The sequence below is a fragment of the Oncorhynchus nerka genome, linkage group LG2 (assembly GCF_034236695.1).
Source record: "Oncorhynchus nerka isolate Pitt River linkage group LG2, Oner_Uvic_2.0, whole genome shotgun sequence".
In the NCBI taxonomy this organism is placed as follows: domain Eukaryota; kingdom Metazoa; phylum Chordata; class Actinopteri; order Salmoniformes; family Salmonidae; genus Oncorhynchus; species Oncorhynchus nerka.
Window position 1 is genome coordinate 78706166 of NC_088397.1, and position 22592 is coordinate 78728757.

At 43.4% G+C, this 22592-nt stretch overlaps 1 protein-coding gene across 3 annotated transcripts in view; it reads left to right on the forward strand.

Annotated features, from left to right (window-relative positions):
* Positions 1–1659: 1659 nt before the first annotated feature.
* LOC115143035 (transketolase-like) overlaps positions 1660–22592 on the forward strand; it is a 32104-nt gene continuing 11171 nt past the window's right edge. Inside the window, exons 1-9 of one of the 3 annotated variants that reach the window (XM_029683032.2) lie at positions 1660–2049; positions 4284–4401; positions 5155–5268; positions 6862–6965; positions 7896–8087; positions 8288–8406; positions 9312–9508; positions 11290–11454; positions 21756–21912. In XM_029683032.2, coding sequence (XP_029538892.2) covers positions 1943–2049; positions 4284–4401; positions 5155–5268; positions 6862–6965; positions 7896–8087; positions 8288–8406; positions 9312–9508; positions 11290–11454; positions 21756–21912 — 1273 coding nt within the window. In that variant the 5' untranslated portion in view covers positions 1660–1942. Of the gene's footprint in view, positions 2050–4283; positions 4402–5154; positions 5269–6851; positions 6966–7895; positions 8088–8287; positions 8407–9311; positions 9509–11289; positions 11455–21755; positions 21913–22592 lie in introns of all 3 variants that reach the window. The other 2 variants (XM_029683041.2, XM_065003105.1) reach the window with 2 other exon arrangements.

Below are 22592 nucleotides of genomic sequence, written 5' to 3' on the forward strand. Positions count from 1 at the left end.
CCCGACCTTACCAGCAATGGAACTGCAATATTACCGCATATATAGAAAATGAGGGAATCAAAACTTATAGTAGCCTTTCAAATTATATAATAAATCAACCAATAGCTCAATGTAATTGTAATTCATATTAGTTCATATGCAATAGGAGATCAGATATTATCAATGTTACACTCTGAGAAAAGCAATAGTTCTAATAACTTTGTATAAGAAATTATCCTTTCTTCTTTCCATTTACAGTTGAGCTAATACATTGCACACCTATTGCATTTACTTGTTTTAAACAAGTTTGAAAAGCTATCGATTTGACTGTAGGGAAGAGAATATGTTTCCTAATCACATGTCCTAATTAGATCAATAGAAAACAATGAGGCAAAGATTGTCTAACAGCGGGACCCTGTTACTCCTCCATGACTTTTGCTCTGACTACAAACACACAGGATAGTCTGATGGAGAGGGTTAGTGGTTGGGGTAGCACTGCGCAAAATATTTAGTAATCAGTTCATTGAGGTTATGCTGCATGGATGTGTTGGGGAAAATAATACACTGTCCTATGTTATAGACAGAAGAGTCCTACATGGCAGACCAATACGGATCTCATCTCGTCATGTCCAGCCCACTCATTATCTCAGCGAATCATGGCTAGCAGAAAGGTTGCTGACTTTTTCAGTGGCTAAACCAACTAGGCTCATAATTTAACAATTCTATTCATATGTACAAATGGCAAACACATTTGTTATTAAGGCACATGAAATTTCACATAATCCAGAAGGCATTTCTGCCCCAAAACTAATTTAGATTTTTGAAAAAAGTTTTCATTCAAATGGCTCTCCTGTGAAGTAGTGATGCGCGACATATGCCTAGTTTCCAGAAAGGAGTCACAATTGTTTGGTCCCCACAAGGATAGTAAAACAAACGTGTGTGTGTGTGTGGATGACATCAGGCCAGTCCTCAGTGATGTGTGTGAAGTGAGACAGGAGAAATAAAGCAATTCTCTCTCACTCTCTTTCATTTTCTTTCTTTCTTCTCTCTCTCTCTCTCTCTCTCTCTCTCTCTCTCTCGCTCACTCTCTTTCTCTGTCTCTCAAACAAATTAAACCTTTAAACCTTGGCGTGCCACTTAAATGATTTAACTTTCTCTCTATAGCGTAGCCTACCTCTCTCTCGCTTTTTTTCTCTGTTACTCTCTCTCTCTCTCTCTACACACATAGACACATACATATTTATCTCTGTGACATGAAGCACTCAAAACAAAGGCACCATCGACGAGGCGCACACTGAGGTTGACAGGAACAAAGGACAAGACTCACATATCTCAAGTCTGGTAATGAGTTTAGACACTGAAGCCTAAGACATTTGTGGGCAGATGGTTCAACTGTGGGCAACCCCTCTTTCAGACACACAACCCTCCTTCTAACACACACCCCTAACACAACCCTCCTAACACACACCCCTAACACAACCCTCCTTCTAACACACACCCCTAACACACCCCTCCTTCTAACACACACCCCTAACACAACCCTCCTTCTAACACACACCCCTAACACAACCCTCCTTCTAACACACACCCCTAACACAACCCTCCTAACACACACCCCTAACACAACCCTCCTTCTAACACACACCCCTAACACAACCCTCCTTCTAACACACACCCTTAACACAACCCTTCCTTGCATACTCATGCATGCACCCTGTCCTCTTTCTCCTCCTTCTTCTGTGTGTGTGTGTGTGTGTGTGTGTGTGTGTGTGTGTGTGTGTGTGTACTCTCACTAGGGATAAATCCTGCCTCTCCTCCTTTCTATCCCTCTTCTCTCTGCCACTCACACACACGAGCAGGGCTCCCGCTGCCAAACCTCACTCACATACAAATACACACACAGCCCAGCCTCTGTGCAGTCTAGTCCACATTGGTTCTTTTGGTGCTTTGATATTTTGCATTCATGGAGGACTACCACAAACCCGACCAGCAGACAGTGCAGGCGCTCAGGAACATCGCCAACCGCCTCCGAATCAACTGCATCAAGGCTACCACCGCAACGGGCAGCGGGTAAGACCCAGACACAGACACACACACACACACACACACACACACACACACACAAATACACACACACAGATTACACAGTCGTAAATCTAGGAAAGAGTGTATAAAGATTCATTCATACACACAGGTGCACACATAAACACATGAAAAAGTAATAACACGCACACACAAAACACACACAGTCTCGTTTTGCTAACCTTGTGGGGACACACGTTTGATTCCCATTCAAATTCCTATTTCCCCTAACCCTAACTCCAAAACCTAACCTATAATCCTTAACCCTAATTCGAATCCAAACACTAATTCTAACCTCCCCCTAGAAATAGCATTTTCCTTGTGGGGACTTGCAAAATGTACCCAGTTGGTCAAATTTGTCCTGGTTTACTATACTAGTGGGGACTTCTGGGTAAACAGGTCCACACACACACACACGTGAAATGCAAAGTGAAGCGCATGTTCTCTCTTTGTTGTTTGAGCTATGGAGAATGAATGGATGAAACAGAAACAGGATGTATGATATGAGTCATTCGAGGAGATAGTTCTGACACTTAATCTGCTTAATATCTTTAAATTGCAGAAAACTGTGTACTTATACACATTATTTATTTTTTGTCTATTGAACAAGATAGATTATGGCCATTGTGGCTCAATTCTTTTGTTATTCGAAATGTTATATTGTGAACAAAATCGGGAAATTATATTGCGTCTTCATCTGTCTAACCGTGCGAGTAAGTGATGGAGGAGCGCCTCGGAGTTTGTTAGCACAGGACAAAGCGCATGGTGATCTGGGATGTTGTTCAGTATTCATAATAAATAGTCAGCAATTCATCTTATTGTGTGAACACCCACTTGAAGTGCATTATTATAGCTAAATAAATAAACATCCAGTGTGCGAACAAGTGGACAAAACGGAATTTAATTTAGATTTTTGTGGGGGAAATCACAAATCTATTTGAGTAAGCTATCAATCACTATATATTGCACATACACAAACTACCGCATCCATTAATTCTATTGTGGCTCCATCCTTCGACCGTAGCCTATCCATGAATAGCCCAAGAGCGCACACAGCCTAGACAATATAAGCAACAGCCATGCAGTTGATGATTGAGAGAAAACCCCTCTACGCATTTCGTTCCCGGGGAAAGTCAAGTGTGCTTTTTTGGTTGGGCTTGGCTACTTGCCAGCATTCCTGAGTTTTGTTGAGTTTTTAGAGCATCTGGTCGGTACTTTTAGTTTTACGCAGTTCTTTACACATTCTTTAAAGAGCATCTATTCCTTCAACAGAAGATTTTTAGATTATGCCTCAGTGGTTATGTTAAGTATTTCGCTGGCTGGAGATGGAAGGTAACCGTTATAGGCCCGGTGATAAATGTGACTTCAAATGGCGCCCTCTGACTGATCGTCTGACTCCGTGCACACAGAAGCCAAAATGGTCCCCATCTCTCCCCAGACTCCGGTTAGTCTCATCGTAGCAGGGATAGGTCTGTGTTGTGACCGTGACCTGAACTGGCACTTTGCAAGGGGCGGGTTTACCCCTCTGATGTTGACGTCACTGTAATTGGGATAAAGAGAGAGCAGGCTGCTGAGGGGAGAACGGCTCATAATAATGGCCGTAACGGAGGAAATGGAATGCCATCATGATGTATTTGATACCATTGCACTGTTAATGCTCCAGTTATTACCATGAGCCCCTACTCCTTAATTAAGGTGCCACCAAACCTCCTGTGAGAGAGAGCCAATAGGGCATCTCGGTTTGAGCATGGCCCCCTCATGAGTATTTTGGATAGACTAGTACACTCTAAATAGTGTTACCCATCCTTCCCCATTGTGCCCTAAGATTTCATTGGCAAGCTCAGACTTTAGACTGTGTCACTTCGAATCCAGTTGGAGGCTCTGTGTCAATTCTGAATGTTTATGAGTTTGTAAAGTGGTCTGTCTGTTCTTAGTGTGTGTGTGTGTGTGTCTGTGTCTGTGTCTGTGTCTGTGTGTGTGTGTGTGTGTGTGTGTGTGTGTGTGTGTGTGTGTGTGTGTGTGTGTGTGTGTGTGTGTGTGTGTGAGAGTGAGTTGAGTGAGTTGAGTGAGTTGAGTGAGTGAGTGAGTGAGTGAGTGTGTGAGGGAGTGAGAGAGAGAGAATCAGAGAGAGAGAGAATCAGAGATAGAAACAGTCTGTGTCCAACTTGTTGTAACCTGTCTGTAACCTCCCTCCCTGCTCCTATATACCCTTGGTCTCCCAGACACCCTACATCATGCTGCAGCGTGGCAGAAATCATGTCTGTCCTGTTCTTCAACACAATGAAGTACCGCACAGAGGACCCCAAGAACATCAACAACGACCGCTTCATCCTCTCTAAGGTGAGACACAGTAGATGAACAAAGTTCTATTGAATTTGTATTGAATTAAAGTTTTACATTTTATTTAATTGATTTGACCACCAGCCACTATTTTGGTTGGATAAAAGTCATAATGGTCAACATCTGCTTCTTTATGGCTGTATTGTGGCTTGTAATAGATTTTTCATACATATTACAGTTGGTCTGCAATTGTCATAGGCATATGTATGATTATAGACATATGTATGATTATAGACATATGTATGATTATAGACATATGTATGATTATAGACATATGTATGATTATAGACATATGTATGATTATAGACATATGTATGATTATAGACATATGTATGATTATAGACATATGTATGATTATAGACATATGTATGATTATAGACATATGTATGATTATAGACATATGTATGATTATAGACATATGTATGATTATATGATTATAGACATATGTATGATTATAGACATATGTATGATTATAGACATATGTATGATTATAGACATATGTATGATTATAGACATATGTATGATTATAGACATATGTATGATTATAGACATATGTATGATTATAGACATATGTATGATTATAGGCATATGTATGATTATAGACATATGTATGATTATAGGCCTGGCATGCAGCAACAGTGTATTTTACTCTTCCTGGTTATACAGTTATATTGTGGTTGTGTTATAGTGTTATAGGTTTTGTTATAGTATCATATACTAGTACTACAGTAAGATGTCTGTTCCTCTCCTCAGGGTCATGCCGCCCCAGCCCTGTACTCCATGTGGACAGAGACTGGCTTCCTGAAGGAGAGTGAGCTGCTCTCTCTGTGCCAGGTGGAGTCCAACCTGGAGGGACACCCCATACCTGTAAGTGATAACTACTACACATCACCTTTAATAGCTTAGCACTAAATTATGTTTTTTCTCTGTTTTGTATCATATTGTGCAACAGCTGTTGAAACTAACATTGTAAAAGTGCCCACAAAAATGATCAGTGTTATTTCCTGATAGTTTCTGGTTGCCAGCTTGCCATGGTGACATCAACATGAGGTAAATTGGTTAATAGACCAATAACAAAGAGTGTTACAAACCTCTCTGCCAATAACAGCTAGTTTTCAGTTTTCCCCTCCCCACTCAGACCACTCCTAGAGAGTCCTAGCAAATTATTTTTTGAGAAATAGTTTTGATAAAAAGCTATTTAACCATTAAATGTAAATATATTACAGTAAGTTACTTAATTGTTACACAGAAATGTTATTATATTGATATAAAACATCTGCATTGGGCCTTTAATAACCTAATCGTTAGCCTACACCTCACCTTCAATAACCTAATCGTTAGCCTACACCTCACCTTCAATAACCTAATCGTTAGCCTACACCTCACCTTCAATAACCTAATCGTTAGCCTACACCTCACCTTCAATAACCTAATCGTTAGCCTACACCTCACCTTCAATAACCTAAGAGTTAGCCTACACCTCACCTTTCAATCGTTAGCCTACAGCCTTCAATAACCTAAGTTAGCCTACACCTCAATAACCTTCAATAGCCTAAGAGTTAGCCTACACCTCACCTTCAATAACCTAATCGTTAGCCTACACCTCACCTTCAATAGCCTAAGAGTTAGCCTACACCTCACCTTCAATAACCTAAGAGTTAGCCTACACCTCACCTTCAATAGCCTAAGAGTTAGCCTACACCTCACCTTCAATAGCCTAAGAGTTAGCCTACACCTCACCTTCAATAGCCTAAGAGTTAGCCTACACCTCACCTTCAATAACCTAAGAGTTAGCCTACACCTCACCTTCAATAGCCTAAGAGTTAGCCTACACCTCACCTTCAATAACCTAAGAGTTAGCCTACACCTCACCTTCAATAGCCTAAGAGTTAGCCTACACCTCACCTTCAATAGCCTAAGAGTTAGCCTACACCTCACCTTTAACAGCCTAAAGGTTAGGTCATGTTCTCCTGCTCAGACATTGATGACCATACCAGATCTTACAACGCCTGTATAGGTATTTAACGTATCAGCTAACTATACCATATCATATGTTACAGCAATGTGGTGCCCGACTGCACAGTCGATGATGTGGCACACAAGCATTGGTTGATGCATGCAACGTCTGAGCAGGGGAACGCGACCTTAGACTACTCCTCACCTTTAATAGCCTAACAGTTAACCTACCCATCACCTTTAACAGCCTCAATTAGGACCAGACAGATATGACCACACAACAGCTCTAAAACTGGGTCATATTCCGAAGGACACACAGTAGCAAAAGGTTTTGCAACTGTAAACAACCATCTGTGTTCTTATTGGACAAGTTCAGGTAGTGCCTCACTAAACTTGTCCAATAACTTGTAACTTATAATAATACATCAATGTTTTCCACCTACTGAACACATACCTGCTCTCTATGGTGATAGTAACAGTCCTGTTCCTGTGTATGCGTTGGAGTTTCAGAAGCAGCAGTTTGTGGATGTGGCTACTGGCTCTCTGGGCCAGGGCCTGGGTGTGGCCTGTGGGATGGCCTACACCGGGAAGTACTTTGACAAGTCCAGGTAAGAGTTCACACACATGCACACACTGAATTCTAAAGTGTTAAGCATGGACTCTAGTTCATATTGTGGTATTTTAGAGGTCTTTAGAGCAGTGATCCCCGACCCTGGTCCTCCAGTACCAACAGAACACAGGTTAGTTATAGCCCTGGACAAACACACCTCATGCAACTCATTGAGGGCTTGATGATTAGTTGACAAGTTGAATCAGGTGTGCTTCTCCAGGGCTACAATACACATGTGTACTGTTGGGGTACTCAAGGAGCAGTGTTGGGAAACACTGCTTTAGAGCATAGTGAGGTTTTTGAAGGTTCTCCATGTGTACAGTGGCTGCATGCTCTGCTATCCCAATTGTTCTGCTCTAATTACCACAGCCCTGGCAGACACAACTCTGTTCTTTTTTACCATCCAGAAAGATTCTGTCTCAGAATCCGATTGGATCAGGTTTACATTAGTATTCATCACTCAGTCTATTGTTCAAAACCACACGCACATTCCTCAATCTAATTAAGGTTTGGGTTCAGGTTTTGTCTCGGAATGTGGATCTCCGATATGCAGAATGCTGATATTGCCAACATCCAAAATGTGCCCTAGATACATTTGTACTGGAGAAGGATGTTGTGTGGACAGTGGTTAAAACTCATAACATAAGCAGATTATCAAACCATTGATTAAAAGATGAGCGTTTGTTCTGTTCAAAGGTGCCTGTGTGGCTAGAAGCCTCAGTGGAGATATGAGGGAACAGAGTAGGTGTAGGTGTGATAGAATGAGAGAGGGGTAAAGGTTACCATCCAGCCCCCTAGTCAGACACACACACACACACACACACACACACACACACACACACACACACACACACACACACACACACACACACACACACGCACACACACACACCCCTGTCTCACCCACCCATCCCTTTCTCTTCCCCAGCTACCGTGTGTTCTGTCTGATGGGGGATGGGGAGCTGTCTGAGGGGGCAGTGTGGGAGGCCATGTCCTTCGCCTCCTACTACCAGCTGGACAACCTGGTGGCCATCTTGGATATCAACCGTCTGGGCCAGACCGACCCAGCGCCCCTGCAGCACCATGTGGAGAAGTACCAGAAACGCTGTGAGGCCTTCGGGTGAGTGTGTGTGAGTGGGTTTACAGGGAGAGAGTGATCATCTTTGTGAATGTGCTGGGAGAACTAGTCTGTGAATGTGTTAAGGCATATGTCAACATTAGTGGGCATATGTGGAATGTATTGTTTATGTGTGTATGAGTAGAGAAAGTGTGTTCATGTGTTTCCATATGTGAAATGGGTTTTCTGATGTGTTTCTACAGTTGGCATGCCATCATTGTGGATGGGCACAGTGTGGAGGAGCTGTGTAAGGCTCTGAGCCAGGCTCGCCACCAGCCCACTGCCATCATCGCCAAGACCACCAAGGGCAAGGGCATCCCAGGTACTCTCAGCCTCACATGGCTACTGGTTACATTATATTACTCATACTAGGCCTCTATCTCAGTGATGGGCTATGCTCTATCTCAGTGATGGGCTTCCCTTATCTCAGTGATGGGCTACCCTCTATCTCAGTGATGGGCTTCCCTCTATCAATTCAATTCAATTCAAGGGCTTTATTGGCATGGGAAACATGTGTTAACATTGCCAAAGCAAGTGAGGTAGACAACATACAAAGTGAATATATAAAGTGAAAAACAACAAAAATTAACAGTAAACATTACACATACAGAAGTTTCAAAACAGTAAAGACATTACAAATGTCAATTTGTAAGTCGCTCTGGATAAGAGCGTCTGCTAAATGACTTAAATGTAAATGTAAATATTATATATATATATACAATGTACAAATAGTTAAAGGACACAAGATAAAATAAATAAGCATAAATATGGGTTGTATTTACAATGGTGTTTGTTCTTCACTGGTTGCCCTTTTCTCGTGGCAACAGGTCACAAATCTTGCTGCTGTGATGGCACACTGTCTCAGTGTGGGCTTCCCCTATCTCAGTGATGGGCTACCCTCTATTTCAGTGATGGGCTTCCCTCTATCTCAGTGATGGGCTTCCCCTATCTCAGTGATGAGCTACCCTCTATTTCAGTGATGGGCTTCCCTCTATCTCAGTGATGGGCTTCCCTCTATCTCAGTATATGCACACACAAGTCACTACTGTATAATGTGTTGCGAAGGACCTTTTACTGACCATGTGACCTGGTTTCAGTACCAGCGTTTTTATTGGTCAGGTCACATGATCATGACAAACTCCTGGGCCTATGTATACGTATACAATATAATGTTGAGTATACTGTGTGTATTTTGATGTTGTGTATTCTGCTGTCCACGTTTGCCAGCTGTGGAGGATAAGATGGGCTGGCATGCCAAGCCCCTGCCCAAAGACATGGCTGAGGGAGTCGTGAAGGATCTGCAGGCGCGCATCATGAACAGCAGCAAGCGCCTGTACCCTGCCACGCCCATGGAGGACGCCCCGCCAGTCAGCCTGTGCAACATCCGCATGCCCAGCGCACCCGCCTACAAGCAGGGAGAGAAGGTAACACATAGAACACACACCTCACCACAGGAGGCTAGTGGTCCTCCCCTCAGCAGCCTCCATTGCACCTCACCATTTACAGTACATCTGGGATTGTGCTCTCATCCCAATGACAGAGGTGTCAACATTATTGACTGCACTGACACTTGGGACTCAGCCCATAGTCCCAAACAAGATATCATAAAATAAGCTGTCACAACTGTTATTTATTTATTTATTTTTCATTTCACCTTCATTTAACCAGGTAGGCTAGTTGAGAACAAGTTCTCATTTGCAACTGTGACTTGGCCAAGATAAAGCATAGCAATTCAACACATACAACAACACAGAGTTACATATGGAATAAACAAAACATAGTCAATAATACAGTAGAAAAAAGAAAACAAAAAGTATATATACAGTGTGTGCAAATGACGTAAGATAAGAGAGGTAAGGCAATAAATAGGCCATGGTGGCGAAGTAATTACAATGTAGCAATTAAACACTGGAATGGTAGATGTGCAGAAGATAAATGTGCAAGTAGAGATACTGGGGTGCAAAGGAGCAAGATAAATAAATCAAACGGATGGCACTGTGATAGACTGCATCCAGTTTGTTGAGTAGAGTGTTGGAGGCTATTTCATAGATGACATCACCGAAGTCGAGGATCGGTAGGATGGTCAGTTTTACAATGGTATGTTTGGCAGAAGTGTTTTAGGGAGCGTTTGACACTGATGAGGGGTGGTCGTTTGGTCGCAGGCCCATTACGGATGCAGGCAATGAGGCAGTGATCACTGAGATCTTGATTGAAAACAGCAGAGGTGTATTTGGAGGGAGAGTTAGTTAGGATTACATATATGAGGGTGCCCGTGTTTACGGATTTGGAGTTGTACCTGGTAGGTTCATTGATAATTTGTGTGAGATTGAGGGCATCAAGCTTGGATTGTAGGATGGCCAGGGTGTTAAGCATGTCCCAGTTTCGGTCACCTAGTAGCACGAGCTCAGAAGATAGATGGGGGGCAATCAATTAACATATGGTATCGAGGGCACAGCTGGGGGCAGAGGGAGGTCTATAGCAAGTGGCAACAGTGAGAGACTTGTTTCTGGAAAGGTTAATTTTTAGAAGTAACAGCTCAAATGGTTTGGGTATGGACTTGGATAGTAATACAGAACTCTGCAGGCTATCTTTGCAGTAGATTGCAACACCGCCCCCTTTGGCAGTTCTATCTTGGCGGAAAATGTTATAGTTAGTGATGGAGATTTCAAGGTTTATGGTGTTTTTCCTAAGCCAGGATTCAGACACGGCTAAGACATCTGGGAGCAGTGAGTAAAACAAACTTAGGGAGTAGGCTTCTAATGTTAACATGCATGAAACCAAGGCTTTTACCAAGGCTTTTACAGTTACAGAAGTCAACAAATGAGAGCACCTGGGGAGTGGGAGTGGAGCTAGGCACTGCAGGACCTGGATTAACCTTTACATCACCAGAGGAACAGAGGAGAAGTAGGATAAGGGTACAGCTAAATGCTATACGAACTAGCTGTCTAGCACGTTCGTAACAGAGAGTAAAAGGAGCAGGTTTCTGGGCACGATAGCATAGATTCAAGGCATAATGTACAGACAAAGGTAACTTTGAGTACTGTCAACTAGAAGGTCGTATAATGATGCATAAATAACAGGTAGACTTATTGGCTTATTGACTTGCTTTCTTATATTGCTTTCATATTATTATTAATGACTGGTTGATTGATTCATATATTAGTTAATTGGTTGATTAATTGATTGAATGGTTGTCTTTCTATAGGTTTCCACTAGGAAAGCCTATGGCATGGCCCTGGCTAAACTGGGTCGTTACAACGAGCGCGTGGTGGTCCTGGACGGAGACACCAACAACGTCACCTACTCAGAGATCTTCAAGAACGAACATCCCAACCGCTTTGTGGAGTGTTACATCGCTCAACAGAACATGGTAGGAAATGAAACCCGCTTGAGTTGGTCCTGGTCACAGGTGATGTGGTCAGGGTCAGATGAAACCGATTGGAACTAAGTATGAACACTCTATAAACACAGACACTTTCTCTAAAGTGTCTTTCTCTAACTTTCTCTAACCTCACCAAGCTTTTCAAAGATGACCTGTCCTCCAAATAAATATTTTTGTAAAATATTAAATAAGAATCGTAGAAATGTACTCAGATTAAAATAAGAAATACAATTGCAGCAGCATTTTGTGGCTCAGTTTAGCTCTCCTCTCTCCTCTACTTACGTCTCTCTCTCTGATGCTTAACAGAATGCCCTGTCCCCAGACCTGGGTTTGAACAGAATGCCCTGTACCCAGACCTGGGTTTGAACAGAATGCCCTCTCCCCAGACCTGGGTTTGAACAGAATGCCCTGTACCCAGACCTGGGTTTGAACAGAATGCCCTGTACCCAGACCTGGGTTTGAACAGAATGCCCTGTACCCAGACCTGGCTTTGAACAGAATGCCCTGTACCCAGACCTGGGTTTGAACAGAATGCCCTGTCCCCAGACCTGGGTTTGAACAGAATGCCCTCTCCCCAGACCTGGGTTTGAACAGAATGCCCTGTCCCCAGACCAGAGTTTGAATATTATTTTAAATCTTTTAGATCCTTTGAGCATTTGCTCTAGCCTGGTTGAGGTGGGAGATATGTGGGCTTTTTAGACTTCTCTTCACTGTCCTTTCTCATGAAATACACTTTTTTTAAGGTCTAATTGCCTGAATCAAAAAATGTTCTCTCTCTGTGTTACTGAGGCTGGTATGATGAATAATGCATGTAGGTCCATCCATAATGTAACACTGGGACTGTAGAGAGAGGCAGAGAGGCTGAGATGTAGGTCCATCCATAATGTAACACTGGGACTGTAGAGAGAGGCAGAGAGGCTGAGATGTGGGTCCATCCATAATGTAACACTGGGACTGTAGAGAGAGGCTGAGATGTGGGTCCATCCATAATGTAACACTGGGACTGTAGAGAGAGGCAGAGAGGCTGAGATGTGGGTCCATCCATAATGTAACACTGGGACTGTAGAAAGGGGCAGAGAGCCTGAGATGTGGGTCCATCCATAATGTAACACTGGGACTGTAGAGAGAGGCAGAGAGGCTGAGATGTGGGTCCATCCATAATGTAACACTGGGACTGTAGAGAGATTCAGAGAGGCTGAGATGTGGGTCCATCCATAATGTAACACTGGGACTGTAGAGAAAGGCAGAGAGGCTGAGATGTGGGTCCATCCATAATGTAACACTGGGACTGTAGAGAGAGGCAGAGAGGCTGAGTTGTGGGTCCATCCATAATGTAACACTGGGACTGTAGAGAGAGGCAGAGAGGCTGAGATGTGGGTCCATCCATAATGTAACACTGGGACTGTAGAAAGGGGCAGAGAGCCTGAGATGTGGGTCCATCCATAATGTAACACTGGGACTGTAGAGAGAGGCAGAGAGGCTGAGATGTGGGTCCATCCATAATGTAACACTGGGACTGTAGAGAGATTCAGAGAGGCTGAGATGTGGGTCCATCCATAATGTAACACTGGGACTGTAGAGAAAGGCAGAGAGGCTGAGATGTGGGTCCATCCATAATGTAACACTGGGACTGTAGAGAGAGGCAGAGAGGCTGAGTTGTGGGTCCATCCATAATGTAACACTGGGACTGTAGAGAGAGGCAGAGAGGCTGAGATGTGGGTCCATCCATAATGTAACACTGCGACTGTAAAGAGAGGCAGAGAGGCTGAGTTGTGGGTCCATCCATAATGTAACACTGGGACTGTAGAGAGAGGCAGAGAGGCTGAGATGTGGGTCCATCCATAATGTAACACTGCGACTGTAGAGAGAGGCAGAGAGGCTAAGATGTGGGTCCATCCATAATGTAACACTGGGACTGTAGAAAGAGGCAGAGAGGCTGAGATGTGGGTCCATCCATAATGTAACACTGGGACTGTAGAGAGAGGCTGAGATGTGGGTCCATCCATAATGTAACACTGGGACTGTAGAGAGAGGCAGAGAGGCTGAGATGTGGGTCCATCCATAATGTAACACTGGGACTGTAGAAAGGGGCAGAGAGCCTGAGATGTGGGTCCATCCATAATGTAACACTGGGACTGTAGAGAGAGGCAGAGAGGCTGAGATGTGGGTCCATCCATAATGTAACACTGGGACTGTAGAGAGATTCAGAGAGGCTGAGATGTGGGTCCATCCATAATGTAACACTGGGACTGTAGAGAAAGGCAGAGAGGCTGAGATGTGGGTCCATCCATAATGTAACACTGGGACTGTAGAGAGAGGCAGAGAGGCTGAGATGTGGGTCCATCCATAATGTAACACTGGGACTGTAGAAAGAGGCTGAGATGTGGGTCCATCCATAATGTAACACTGGGACTGTAGAAAGGGGCAGAGAGGCTGAGATGTGGGTCCATCCATAATGTAACACTGCGACTGTAGAGAGAGGCAGAGAGGCTAAGATGTGGGTCCATCCATAATGTAACACTGGGACTGTAGAAAGAGGCAGAGAGGCTGAGATGTGGGTCCATCCATAATGTAACACTGGGACTGGAGAGAGAGGCAGAGAGGCTGAGATGTGGGTCCATCCATAATGTAACACTGGGACTGTAGAGAGAGGCAGAGAGGCTGAGATGTGGGTCCATCCATAATGTAACACTGCGACTGTAGAGAGAGGCAGAGAGGCTAAGATGTGGGTCCATCCATAATGTAACACTGGGACTGTAGAAAGAGGCAGAGAGGCTGAGATGTGGGTCCATCCATAATGTAACACTGGGACTGGAGAGAGAGGCAGAGAGGCTGAGATGTGGGTCCATCCATAATGTAACACTGGGACTGTAGAGAGAGGCAGAGAGGCTGAGATGTGGGTCCATCCATAATGTAACACTGGGACTGTAGAAAAAGGCTGAGATGTGGGTCCATCCATAATGTAACACTGGGACTGTAGAGAGATGCAGAGAGGCTGAGATGTGGGTCCATCCATAATGTAACACTGGGACTGTAGAGAGATGCAGAGAGGCTGAGATGTGGGTCCATCCATAATGTAACACTGGGACTGTAGAGAGAGGCAGAGAGGCTGAGATGTGGGTCCATCCATAATGTAACACTGGGACTGTAGAGAGAGGCAGAGAGGCTGAGATGTGGGTACATCCATAATGTAACACTTGGTCTGTAGAAAGAGGCTGAGATGTGGGTCCATCCATAATGTAACACTGGGACTGTAGAGAGAGGCAGAGAGGCTGAGATGTGGGTCCATCCATAATGTAACACTGGGACTGTAGAGAGAGGCTGAGATGTGGGTCCATCCATAATGTAACACTGGGACTGTAGAAAGAGGCTGAGATGTGGGTCCATCCATAATGTAACACTGGGACTGTAGAGAGAGGCAGAGAGGCTGAGATGTGGGTCCATCCATAATGTAACACTGGGACTGTAGAGAGAGGCAGAGAGGCTGAGTTGTGGGTCCATCCATAATGTAACACTGGGACTGTAGAGAGAGGCAGAGAGGCTGAGATGTGGGTCCATCCATAATGTAACACTGGGACTGGAGAGAGAGGTAGAGAGGCTGCGACATGACCTACTTACAGTATGCCATGCTCCCTCCCTCCCTCCCGTCATTCCTCCGATGCCTCGCCATGCTCCCTCCCTCCCTACACACAGCTGGCTCTGCAGCCTCTCATACAGTATACTGCCCACCACTCGCTGTCTGTTTATTTCTCTCTTTCTCTTTCTATCTGTGTCTTTGCAGGTCTCTTTCTTTCAAATCAAAATCAAATCAAATCTAATTGTATTTGTCACATGCGCCGAACACAACAGGTGTAGACATTACAGTGAAATGCTTACTTACAAGCCCTTAACCAACAACGCAGTTTTAAGAAAAATAAGTGTTAACAAAGTATTTACTAAATAAACTGAAGTTTAAAAAATATATATATACATTTTTTTTTAAATGTATCTTTCTGTTTCTCTCTCTCCCCTCCCCACTTATTTCACCCTCTCATTGCAATCTACAAAATACATTAACATTTTGGAAGAGCCAGCCGTTCAGGCCTGGCTGTACCGTATACAGTAGATGCCTGGCCATTTGTCTGGTTCCTCATGGTAGCCTGTTCAGATGTAGGTCAGGGCTGTGTTTGATCAGCCGTTATAACAAGTCAGTCATGCTGAGAGGTGAAATATTAATCAGAGAGGAGGGTGGGTGTGGCCGTCTGGCTGATCTCACTGACTGACTGGCGGACTGGTTTACTGGCTGAATGACTGGGTGACTGGCAGACTGGCTGACTGACTGACTGACTGGGTAGGTGACTGCCTGGCTGACTGACTGACTGGTTGACTGACAGGCTGACAGGCTGACTGACTGACTGGTTGACTGACGGGCTGGCTCGCTGGCTGACTGACTGGCAGACTGGCTGACTGACTGACTGACTGGTTGACTGACGGGCTGGCTGACTGACTAACTGACAGGCTGACAGGCTGACTGACTGGTTGACTGACGGGCTGGCTCGCTGGCTGCTAGACTATTATCATAAAGACGATGTGCAGAAAAGAGCCAGAATGACAGGTTCAAATGAGACGGACAGATTCTCTAATGAGGAATCATTAATATTGATAAGAGAAGCATGAGCAAATCAGAGAGGCACTGGTGTTAATGTTATGACTGATTTATGACTGCATTATGTCATGTGTTTGTGAATACTGTATCAAAGGGGCAAGCTGCAATTCAAATAATCACACAGTTGACATCCCGCCACTGTTTTTGGTAAACAGAAAATATTAAAAAATATATGTTGCGAGAGAGATACAGAAAAATAGACTAATTAAATTGTCTTCTATACAATGACAGGAGTCAATAACAGGAGTTCTGTTCTCTTTGACCAGATTCAAAGTAGTGGAGAATAGGGACATGGGATAATAGTACCTCTGTTTGGTACTGCTATAGAATATGAATGAGTCCATATTACATTGAGGAGAGGAGCAGGGGGATCGGGGAGGGCTCTAGAGACAGGAAACAGGAAATGACAATGCATGAGAGTGATTCCTCACATATGGTACCGTAAGCTCCTGTGCTTTTGGACTGACTGACTTCTCACTGACTTTTACATAACTTCTGGAGGCATGAACCTTTGATTGTGATTGGCTCAGCAGTTGTTGTTCCCATGGAGACCTCACTTGACCCTTTGGATCCTCAGGTCATAGAGATACAATAAATATTGTTCTATGTAATTATGTGGTTCTGCTGTATCTGCAGCTGATTTGTGTTCAGTATCTTCCTACATGTCTAAGACTCTGCAGGTGCAGGACCACCATACAAATGAAGTACAGTGCCCTCTGTAATTATTGGGACAGAAAATGATTTTTTTGGCTCTATACCCCAAAAGTTTGGATGTTAAATAAAAAGGTTAAAGGTTAAAGTGAGGACTGGCAGCTTAAAGTTGAGGGTATTTTCATCCATATTGGGTGAACTGTTTAGAAATGACAGCACTTTTTGTACATAGTCCCCCCCATTTTAGGGGACCAAAAGTTTTGGGACAAATTCACTTATATTTTTATTTATTTTTTATTTCACCTTTATTTAACCAGGTAGGCAAGTTGAGAACAAGTTCTCATTTACAACTGCGACCTGGCCAAGATAAAGCAAAGCAGTTCGACACATATAACAACACAGAGTTACACATGGAATAAACAAAACATACAGTCAATAATACAGTTGAAGAAAATCTATATACAGTGTGTGCAAATGAGGTAAGAAAAGGGAGGTAAGGCAATAAGTAGGCCATGGTGGCGAAGTAATTACAATATACCAATTAGACACTAGAGTGTGCAGAAGATGAATGTGCAAGTATAGATACAGGGGTGTAAAGGAGCAAGATAAATAAATAAAGTATTGGGATGAGGTAGTTGGATGGGCTATTTACAGATGGGCTATGTACAGGTGCAGTGATCTGTGAGCTACTCAGACAGCTGGTGCTTAAAGCTAGTAAGGGAGGTAAGAGTCTCCAGCTTCAGTGATTTTTGCAATTCATTCCAGTCATTGGCAGCAGAGAACTGGAAGGAAAGGCGGCCAAAGGAGGAATTGGCTTTCGGGGTGACTAGAGAGATATACCTGCTGGAGCGTGTGCTACAGGTGGGTGCTGCTATGGTGACCCGTGAGCTGAGATAAGGCTGGGCCTTACCCATCAGAGACTTGTAGATGACCTGAAGCCAGTGGGTTTGGCGACGAGTATGAAGCGAGGGCCAGCTAACGAGAGAGTACAGGTCGCAGTGGTGGGTAGTATATGGGGCTTTGGTGACAAAACAGATGGCACTGTGATAGACTGCATCCAATTTGTTGAGTAGAGTGTTGGGGGCTATTTTGGAAATGACATTGCTGAAGTCGAGGGTCGGCAGCATGAGTGAAGGATGCTTTGTTGCAAAATAGGAAGCCGATTCTAGATTTAATTTTGGATTGGAGATGCTTAATTTGAGTCTGGAAGGAGAGTTTACAGTCTAACCAGACACCTAGATATTTGTACTTGTCCACATATTCTAAGTAAGAACCATCCAGAGTAGTGATACTGGGTGGGCAGGCAGGTGTGGGCAGCGAGTTTAGCATGTCTTGGAGGTATGGTATAAAATACTAACCTCTCCTGTTATTGTATTGGTGAGAGGTTAGCATGTCTTGGAGGTATGATATAAAATACTAATCTCCCCAGTTATTGTAATGGTGAGAGGTTAGCATGTCTTGGAGGTATGATATAAAATACTAACCTCCCCTGTTATTGTATTGGTGAGAGGTTAGCATGTCTTGGAGGTATGGTATAAAATACTAACCTCTCCTGTTATTGTAATGGTGAGAGGTTAGCATGTCTTGGAGGTATGATATAAAATACTAACCTCCCCTGTTATTGTAATGGTGAGAGGTTAGCATGACTTGGAGGTATGGTATAAAATACTAATCTCCCTTGTTATTGTATTGGTGAGAGGTTGGCATGTCTTGGAGGTATGGTATAAAATACTAACCTCTCCTGTTATTGTAATGGTGAGAGGTTAGCATGTCTTGGAGGTATGATATAAAATACTAACCTCCCCTGTTATTGTATTGGTGAGAGGTTAGCATGTCTTGGAGGTATGGTATAAAATACTAACCTCTCCTGTTATTGTAATGGTGAGGGGTTAGCATGTCTTGGAGGTATGGTATAAAATACTAATCTCCCCTGTTATTGTATTGGTGAGAGGTTAGCATGTCTTGGAGGTATGGTATAAAATACTAATCTCCCCTGTTATTGTAATGGTGAGAGGTTAGCATGTCTTGGAGGTATGGTATAAAATACTAACCTCTCCTGTTATTGTAATGGTGAGAGGTTAGCATGTCTTGGAGGTATGGTATAAAATACTAATCTCCCCTGTTATTGTAATGGTGAGAGGTTAGCATGTCTTGGAGGTATGGTATAAAATACTAACCTCTCCTGTTATTGTAATGGTGAGAGGTTAGCATGTCTTGGAGGTATGGTATAAAATACTAACCTCCCCTGTTATTGTATTGGTGAGAGGTTAGCATGTCTTGGAGGTATGGTATAAAATACTAACCTCTCCTGTTATTGTAATGGTGAGAGGTTAGCATGTCTTGGAGGTATGGTATAAAATACTAACCTCTCCTGTTATTGTATTGGTGAGAGGTTAGCATGTCTTGGAGGTATGATATAAAATACTAACCTCCCCTGTTATTGTATTGGTGAGAGGTTAGCATGTCTTGGAGGTATGATATAAAATACTAACCTCCCCTGTTATTGTAATGGTGAGAGGTTAGCATGTCTTGGAGGTATGATTAAAAAAATACTAACCTCCCCTGTTATTGTATTGGTGAGAGGTTAGCATGTCTTGGAGGTATGATATAAAATACTAACCTCCCCTGTTATTGTATTGGTGAGAGGTTAGCATGTCTTGGAGGTATGGTATAAAATACTAATCTCCCCTGTTATTGTAATGGTGAGAGGTTAGCATGTCTTGGAGGTATGATATAAAATACTAACCTCCCCTGTTATTGTATTGGTGAGAGGTTAGCATGTCTTGGAGGTATGGTATAAAATACTAATCTCCCCTGTTATTGTAATGGTGAGAGGTTAGCATGTCTTGGAGGTATGGTATAAAATACTAATCTCCCCTGTTATTGTAATGGTGAGAGGTTAGCATGTCTTGGAGGTATGGTATAAAATACTAATCTCTCCTGTTATTGTATTGGTGAGAGGTTAGCATGTCTTGGAGGTATGGTATAAAATACTAATCTCCCCTGTTATTGTAATGGTGAGAGGTTAGCATGTCTTGGAGGTATGGTATAAAATACTAATCTCCCCTGTTATTGTAATGGTGAGAGGTTAGCATGTCTTGGAGGTATGGTATAAAATACTAACCTCCCCTGTTATTGTAATGGTGAGAGGTTAGCATGTCTTGGAGGTATGGTATAAAATACTAATCTCCCCTGTTATTGTAATGGTGAGAGGTTAGCATGTCTTGGAGGTATGGTATAAAATACTAATCTCCCGTTATTGTAATGGTGAGAGGTTAGCATGTCTTGGAGGTATGGTATAAAATACTAACCTCTCCTGTTATTGTATTGGTGAGAGGTTAGCATGTCTTGGAGGTATGATATAAAATACTAACCTCTCCTGTTATTGTATTGGTGAGAGGTTAGCATGTCTTGGAGGTATGGTATAAAATACTAATCTCCCCTGTTATTGTAATGGTGAGAGGTTAGCATGTCTTGGAGGTATGATATAAAATACTAACCTCTCCTGTTATTGTAATGGTGAGAGGTTAGCATGTCTTGGAGGTATGGTATAAAATACTAACCTCTCCTGTTATTGTAATGGTGAGAGGTTAGCATGTCTTGGAGGTATGGTATAAAATACTAACCTCTCCTGTTATTGTAATGGTGAGAGGTTAGCATGTCTTGGAGGTATGATATAAAATACTAACCTCTCCTGTTATTGTAATGGTGAGAGGTTAGCATGTCTTGGAGGTATGGTATAAAATACTAACCTCCCCTGTTATTGTAATGGTGAGAGGTTAGCATGTCTTGGAGGTATGGTATAAAATACTAACCTCTCCTGTTATTGTAATGGTGAGAGGTTAGCATGTCTTGGAGGTATGGTATAAAATACTAATCTCCCCTGTTATTGTAATGGTGAGAGGTTAGCATGTCTTGGAGGTATGATATAAAATACTAACCTCTCCTGTTATTGTAATGGTGAGAGGTTAGCATGTCTTGGAGGTATGGTATAAAATACTAATCTCCCCTGTTATTGTAATGGTGAGAGGTTAGCATGTCTTGGAGGTATGGTATAAAATACTAATCTCCCCTGTTATTGTAATGGTGAGAGGTTAGCATGTCTTGGAGGTATGGTATAAAATACTAACCTCTCCTGTTATTGTAATGGTGAGAGGTTAGCATGTCTTGGAGGTATGATATAAAATACTAATCTCCCCTGTTATTGTAATGGTGAGAGGTTAGCATGTCTTGGAGGTATGGTATAAAATACTAACCTCTCCTGTTATTGTAATGGTGAGAGGTTAGCATGTCTTGGAGGTATGGTATAAAATACTAACCTCCCCTGTTATTGTATTGGTGAGAGGTTAGCATGTCTTGGAGGAATGACAAGTGTGCGTCTGTAACTCTATTTTAATACACATATAACTGAATTTGGCCCATTACTTTTGGTCCCCTAAAATGGTGGTGTGATGTACAAAAAGTGCTGTAATTTCTAAGCGGCTTAGCCGATATGGATGAAAATACCCTCAAATTAAAGCTGACAGTCTGCACTTTACCCCCAGTCGTTGTTTGATTTTAAACCCAAAGCTTTGGAGTATAGAGCCAAAAATAAAAATAAATCCTTCACTGTCCCAATAATTGCGGAGGTCACTGGACATGTCCCCGAGGGGTTCAAGAGGGACTAGATTTACTGCCTGGCTCCAGAGGAGGCTCATCCAGGGAGGAAGAGGAGGATGGTCCTCCTGAATTTGTGCCTACGTCTTGAATAGCACCCTATTCCCTTTATAGTATACTTAAAACCAGGGTGCACACAAAGTAATGCACTATATAGGGAATATGGGGCCATTTGGGATACATCCCTTGTAAATTAATAGACGGTGACTTGGAAGATGTCACCCGTGGCTTCATTAAAATAATTTCCATCCATTATTCGCTCTAACTAATCTTGCCAAAGTCACCAGCTGCCATTGTTATAGTGTGATGGAACCCCTTCTTCCCCTTTTCCCTCTAGGTGAGTGTTGCCACTGGTTGCGCTGCCCGTGAGAGGAATGTTGTGTACGCCAGCACCCTGGCCTCCTTCTTCACCCGCGCCTACGACCAGCTCCGCATGGCTGCCATCTCAGAGAGCAACATCAATCTGTGTGGCTCCCACTGCGGCCTGTCCATTGGTGAGTCTATCTGTCAGCCATTCATCCACCCCAAACACCCTCACTACATGCTACTCACACAACCTCCCACCATCACCCCCATGAACTGTAACCTATCACCTCACAACCCCACCCTTCCCCCATTGACCTCACTCACTCTGCACTCTTTCTATTGGCTCCTCAAGTCAACGCATCCTCAAATGTTCTGAAAGCCTAAAGTGACTGTCGTCCTCCTTGATCCAAGTTCCTATTTTTCTTTCTCTCTCTCCACTTCTGTGTTTTCCTCCTCACCTCCTCCTTCACCCTCTGAGTTCCCTAGCCTCCCTCTCTCCTCCCCCTCCCTGACCCTGTCTGTCCTGGACGCTGTCACCTTCACCGGAGGACCTGATATCCCTCTCCTCTGTTAGTCCCTCAGGTACACTGCATGCCACCCTCTCAATCTGTCTGTCTGTCCTACTGTCTGTCTGCACACCTGCCTGCCCCACTCTCTGTCTGTCTGTCCTACTGTCTGCTCTACTGTCTGTCTGTCTGCCCACCTGCATGACACTCTCTCTGTCCTATTGTATGTCCTACTGTCTGTCTGACCATCTGCCTGCCAGTCTGTCTGTCTGTCTGTCTGTCTGTCCTACTGTCTGTCTGCACACCTGCATGTCACTCTCTGTCTGTCCTACTTTGTCTGCACACCTGCATGCCACTCTCTC